General features: G+C 34.3%; 1 protein-coding gene across 1 annotated transcript; it reads right to left on the bottom strand.

Moving 5' to 3' along the window:
- Nucleotides 1-3419, bottom strand: LOC125261169 (phospholipase A2 inhibitor NAI-like). Its single transcript, XM_048179779.1, has 5 exons — nucleotides 3286-3419; nucleotides 3105-3197; nucleotides 2731-2865; nucleotides 543-647; nucleotides 1-438 (listed from the first exon to the last, which is right to left on the bottom strand). Exons 1-5 carry the CDS (start codon nucleotides 3332-3334, stop codon nucleotides 242-244), a joined length of 579 nt encoding a protein of 192 aa, XP_048035736.1. The 5' UTR covers nucleotides 3335-3419; the 3' UTR covers nucleotides 1-241.
- Between the last annotated feature and the right edge of the window lie 3217 nt (nucleotides 3420-6636).

A 6636-nucleotide genomic window follows, 5' to 3' on the forward strand; every position in this document is an offset into this window, starting at 1 on the left:
TACATTGTAAGCTTTATTAAACTCAGAAACTATAATGCAAAGGTGATCATTGAATTTTATTTCAGTGATTGTTACATTTTATTTAATATTTCATAAAATGTATATATATGTTTCCTTTAACTAATCAGATTTAATATATGTTTTAAATTCCTCACACCAGGTCAAATCTAGTTCAGATAAAAATATGAGCTCTATATTCAGTACAGTGTGTCTGATTGTAGGATGTGAAGAGCTGCTGGATTCAGTGCAGCAGGAAGTAGAAGAGCAGAGAACAGCAGAGGAACAGGAAGCTCTGGGAGACACTCTGAGCACCGTTACACAGGTTCCCCTCACAACATGAGAAGCTCCCAAGGGTAGCGTTATAAACTGCTGCTGCTGCATCACAATAAGATTTGGAGGCACAGCCTTTTATAACTGCTGTCTGATTTACATCACTCGCTGATGAAAGAAAACAGAAGTGGATTCATGAATGAAAGCTGAGGTGTCTAAGCTGGCTATTATATGAAAACTGTAGCAAATGCATAAGATTGTAGACTTCTCACCTTTAATGCAGCGGTCTTCAGTCCCTGAACAGCTCAAAACTTTTGTGCAGTTCTGTGATACATCACAATAGTAACATTTCTTTCCATTCGGGGTGTTAGAGGGCTCTACAGAAAGAAAAAAGCTTTCTTTACATTGTTCTGGTCTTATTGTGCACACAACATTGTTCAAATAAAAAGTAAAATTGGAATAGCTTTCCAGTGTGTTCACACTTGTTGTTCAATTCTCTTGTTTTTTTTGGTATGGACAGAAAAAAGAAAATGATACATTTAGTTCTGGTTTGCTTAGCGTTCACTTTCTACCCCTTTTCCACTGACACAGTTCTGGTGTGCAGGTTCCCTGTGTCCATTCTCTAAACATTCTGCACATTTCCACTGCAGAAAAGGGGGCTCCGGCCGGAAAAATCAGTTCAACTCCAGCCATAAAAACTTGCTGGGGGGGCTGAGAAATGCTGTCACTGAATATGGCAGTCTTGTTTAATAACGTTGCACTACATTGCTCTTTAATACTGTGCACAAGGGAGACTCAGCATGCGAGAGAATGAGTGAATCAACTATTTCAGCTTCAATTTATCTCTGAAAAGGACAGAAAAGAATACCGAGCTGTCGGTACACACTGTAAAAAAGTTTAGAAAAGTAAAGTTTAGAGTTCAGGGAAATTGAAAGAATATTTTATTGTCATATGCCCTTTAGTGGCATTTTTTTTTAAACAAAATTTATCTGAACCTAGGTTGGGATTTCTATTTCCTAGCATGCTTTGCTTTGCCCATGATGACATTTGAAAGGGAAAGTAAATGCTAAAATTAAGTGTAATATAGGCCTGGTTTCACAGACAGGGCTTAGCCTAAACCAGGATTAGGCCTTAGTTCAGTTAAGGTATTTAAGTAGCTTTTATAGACATACACCAGAAAAAAAACAAAACATTACTGGTTCATCTTGAGACAAAACAATGGCACTGACTTATTTTAAGACATGTCAGTGCAAGTTGCTTTCAGTTAAAACAGCTCAAACATGCATTTTAGTCTGGGACCAGATTAAGCCTCGTCTGTGAAACTGGGGGGATTTTTTTTTTTTTTTTTGTGTAAGATTAATGTTAAGTGGGAGATTTAGTAGTGATTAATGTTTTGTTATGCTAATTCAGAAGAGTTTCTGTTAAATGTGGGTTTTTGGAGAGTTACCTTCATGGTGACAAGCAATGCATGCAACTTGGTTTGAGAGCAGGTGTGTTAAATGCTTTATATTGCTGTACTCACTCAGCAAGTGCAATTCAATTCAGTTCAATTCACATTTAATTGTATAGGGCCTTTCACAATATATATTGTTTCAAAGCAGCTTTATAGGGAGTGCATGTCAACATTACAATTTAGGGTAATCTGTTATCAGAGTTGACTGTCCAAATTATGTAATTTCAGAAATGTACATATATATATAATCACACAGTTAGCTAACATTGTAATAATTTAGGCAATTTAATTTACAGTCACTGTTAGCAAATTAATTTAAGGTAGAAACAACGAGCTAATGGAAGTAATGAATACATGTTAACAATAATTAGGAAATATAGCAATTCTATACCATGCTATTGTTAACATGTTAGCAAATTAAAAGATAGCATTTTTAATAAGCTTGTTATAGCTAGTTAATTTTACACTAATACAAATGTTTTCATTGGGGTTACATGATAATTTTAAGGTAAATGTATGAGTGTACTCAAACATTTCAAATTTTTTGAGTTAGTAGAACTTATCTGTTTGCAGTGTAGTGTACTCAATTCTGCTATTTTGAGACACCATGAATATGAACCAAAATGTGCTTTTAACACACTATCTCTATTTAAAAATGTATTTAATTACCACTTGCAGTACACTTGAACCCATCTTTCATACACTTTCTTTTCATACACAGGTTCAAGTGTACTGCAAGTGGTAATTAAAAAAAAATATATTTTTATTACAGAGATAGCGCATATGTTAAAAGCACATATTCATGATGTCAAAATAGCACAGTTGAGTACACTTAAATGTTCTTAAGATTATCTTAAGCAGTCACATTTGTTTTAATTGAACCAAACTTGCCAAGTGTGAACAAACCCTGAAGCAACATTAATTTTTGGCTGATGTCACAGTCCCCAATAAAAAGTCCAACCACAATTATTTTGTGCTTTATGACTGTTGACTGCACAATAAAATACCTGGAGCATCTTGGCTGTTACACAGTTCTGTGTTACAGCAGGAAGTAGAAAGCTGTATATAGCCGAGGTTGACGAACCCATTTATACAGTCACTTGCTGCAATACAACCTCTACCTTTAGTCACAGAAGTATTTACTGAAAAGCAGAGCAAAAAGACAAAGTAATGTAATTTTTTTTTTTTCAAAATTATATTATGGAATTTGAGGGAAATCAAAATGTATTTCAGTATTTTATATGTGTAAATTCTGTCCATAAAAGTAGCTGTTCTACATATTAGATCAACATAATTTATAATACGTAGCACCAATAAATTATAGCAGCATCTGCATCAGCCAATTATATCAATAATTTTCAATCCATCATTCTGGACTTACCAACATATGTTAAACCGAAGCAGGTAGATCCACTGGAGCATGTTTGCTGTGTACAAGAGCTCGACGCACACAGATTACAGCTGAGAGAGTGTCCTTTAATAATAAAAATAGACAGAAAGAGACATCAATTATCTGTATTGTATTTAATAACATTAAAAACAAACATTATTTGTCTTTGTACCTGCAGTGAAAAGAATGAAGAGAAGAAAAACTGAGATTTGCAGATCCATCTTTGATCAGGAGGTGAATGTAACGCACCTGTTTCAGTGCTCATTTATATCTTATCAAGAGGGGAGGATCTTCATGAGAAAATGAAAGTTTAACAGAAAGACAATGAAATAAAAACGGTAGATTAAATGATTTACTTGCTAATATTACAACTTCAGCAGTACTTCTAGTATGGAAATAAATCTTTTTCTTTATATGAAAAGTATATTTAAAAGGAAAAAGAAAAAAAAAATGTGTGTGTGTGTGTATTATATATATATATATATATATATATATATATATATATATATATATATATTTGGCAATTGTTTAATATTTTTACATTCATAATATCTTTTGTGTTCTGCAGATGAAAGAAAGTCATACGCATTTAGATTAGAACAACAACATTTTTTTTTTTTTGAGTGAACTATCCCTTATATATAAAGATAACTAAAAAGATATAGTCCTTAAAATTTCTAAATATAAATGAAAAGTACACACCACAACTATAACGACAACATCACAGAGAAATGATATTGTTGATTTTTCTCCAGCTAATGAATAATTAAAACATCGAGCCAATCAGAATCCATCCTACTTTAAGATTGAGCTTGAGCATTTAAAACAGCACAGGACATAAGCGTGCACTTAGAATAAACATTTGCTGGTGTGGACACTAATATAGTTGTCTTTATAGTTATTGTTCATGGGTTGAACGGGCCTTTAGTAACAATGTGTTCACAATGTGACAAAAAACAATGTATAACTTAAAATGATTATTTCCTTTGAAAATGAAAAATGTACCAGCAAGTACATGTGCTGATGTTGATTTCAAAGTTTTTAATTAGAATATGTTTTATATATTTTTGTTTTATATTAAGATCTTAGAAAGATCTTATTTAAAAAAGCATATTATTTTCAGATGATGAACAGCAAAGCTATGCTGATCCACCAGCTAGACCATAATTGCTAGCAAGCTAAAACATGCAGCCTGAACAAAAAACAATTTCACAGAGAAGACTTGTTTTGATTTTCAAGAACATTTGTATTGTGTTTGCTAAATCTTTGGAACTGACTGCCACTCACAAAATAATGCTAAAGGTACAACTGATGAAATGTTTTCGAGGAACCAGTCTATGAATAGTTCACATTCTTATTTCACTCAAACAGACTGTTTGTCTAGCCAACTGTTGCCAAACACATTAAACACATGGATACATATTCATAATATAACCTACCTAACAAACGCTGGGTGTTTGACTAATAACATATTATTTTTGGGTATTTGTACTTTACTTGAGTCTTTGAGTGCAATTTAAACTGAATACTTGTGTTTTTACTTAATTACATTTTGCAGTGGTGTTCCGAGGCTTCACGGTCAGGTCGTTATTATTCAAGTTTTTTGGGTTATATTGCCTAGCTGAGAAATAAAGGTTATGAATGTAAAAATATCATGTATGAGCTCTGAGGTTAAGAAATATGCTTCTGTAGGTTTCAGCAAAACATTGTTTGTTTTGAGAAGCTCTGTTCCAAAAGTTTGTGGACACATATTGCTTTTTAAAAGGGTGTATAAGTCAAGTAATTCAAGTATGATTGATGACATTATGCTTGCTGAGTGAGTCCCCCCCCCCCCCCCTACACACACACACACACACCCTAGTAAAATGTATAAATCCATGTACAAATATGTATATATAGCTTTAAATAGTGATAGAGCAACATCATTTGTGTGGAAGAATGGATGAATGCATTAAAAGAAGTTTGAGTTCAAGGCAGCTAAACCCTATAGTGATACAAAATCAGGGGCGGAGCCAGGGGATGCTTGGCCACCCCTTTGGCCACCCCTTTGGCCACCCCGCTCACAACCGCTGTTTCTGTATCCTTTTTTTGTTGACAAGAATTGCCTTTATTTAAACGCAGAACCGTCTCTTTAAGAACACAAAAAAAAAAAAAAAAACGGGAGACTATAGAGGGTATGCACGTGACGTCACCGTCGACCGTTAGGACTGCAGTTACGAATGTCGCGAAAAACACACAAAACACATTCAAAACGGGAAAGAGCTTTGTGGCTGACTGTACAAATAGATTTGACACAAACCCTGAGGTATATATTTAAAAACTAGAGAAAGCAACAGAAAAAGAAGCAAATGGATCACTGCAAGTCACAGAAACAGCTGGACTCCAGGCAAAGAAACATGGATTTGCAGTTATCATTTTGTGTCAAATTGTTGGATTTTGAGGTAAAATCATACATTGTATTGTTATATATTATGTTGACGACTCATCAATTAAATATTTTCCATCTTATATTATGCATAATTGGGTGTTTTTAAATAAACAACACTGTCAAAAACTATACTATAAAACTATATATGTTTTAGGGCTGGACAATATGACGATATAACATTGATATAAGTGATTAAGCAGATTTAAACCTACCGATATTGTAGTTATATAAAATATTCACAGCCAGATTTGCTTTATGTATTTCCCCGGCGTCAAATCAGGCACCTATAAATGTCAGGAAACACGACTCCTGGCTGCATGTCAATATCCATGGATTAGGTTTATTTGACAAGTTGTAAGAAACACTTTCGAGTCCAACCTTTAGGGTAATTCGTTAGTTTTACTCGCGTTTTCGCCGTTTCTCCTATTAATCCAGTTACGCAACAGTCCAGTTGAGGGAGCGCGTTTTCGGCGGGAAAGTGACGTCGATGCATACCCTGTATATAACCATAATGTACATAAAGCAAATCTGCCTGTGAATATTTTATATAACTACAATATCGGTAGATTTAAACCCAGGTAATCACTATATATATGTTATATCGTCATATTGTCCAGCCCTAAAACATATATAGTTTTACAGTATAGTTTTTGTCAGTGTTGTTTATTTTAAAACACACAATTATGCAGAATATAAGATGGAAAATATTTAATTGATAATTTGTCAACATAATATATAACAATACGGTATGATTTTACCTCAAAATCCAACAATTTGACACAAAATGATAACTGCAAATCCATGTTTCTCTGCTGGAGTCCAGCTGTTTCTGTGAATTGCAGTGATCCATTTGCTTCTTTTTTCTGTTGCTTTCAGCAGTCTTTAAATATATACCTCAGGTTTTGTGTCAAAGCTATTTGTACAGTCAATCACAAAGCTCTTTCCCGTTTTGGAAGTGTTTTGTGTGTTTTTCGCGGCATTCACGCTGAAAACCAATGCTGCCGCTCAGTCTTTGTGCCGCTCAGTCTTTGTGCCACTCAGTGGGCGTGACCGCAGTCATGACGGTCGACAGTGACGTCACGCGCATACCCTCTA

The sequence above is a fragment of the Megalobrama amblycephala genome, unplaced genomic scaffold (assembly GCF_018812025.1).
Source record: "Megalobrama amblycephala isolate DHTTF-2021 unplaced genomic scaffold, ASM1881202v1 scaffold338, whole genome shotgun sequence".
Classification (NCBI taxonomy): Eukaryota; Metazoa; Chordata; class Actinopteri; order Cypriniformes; family Xenocyprididae; genus Megalobrama; species Megalobrama amblycephala.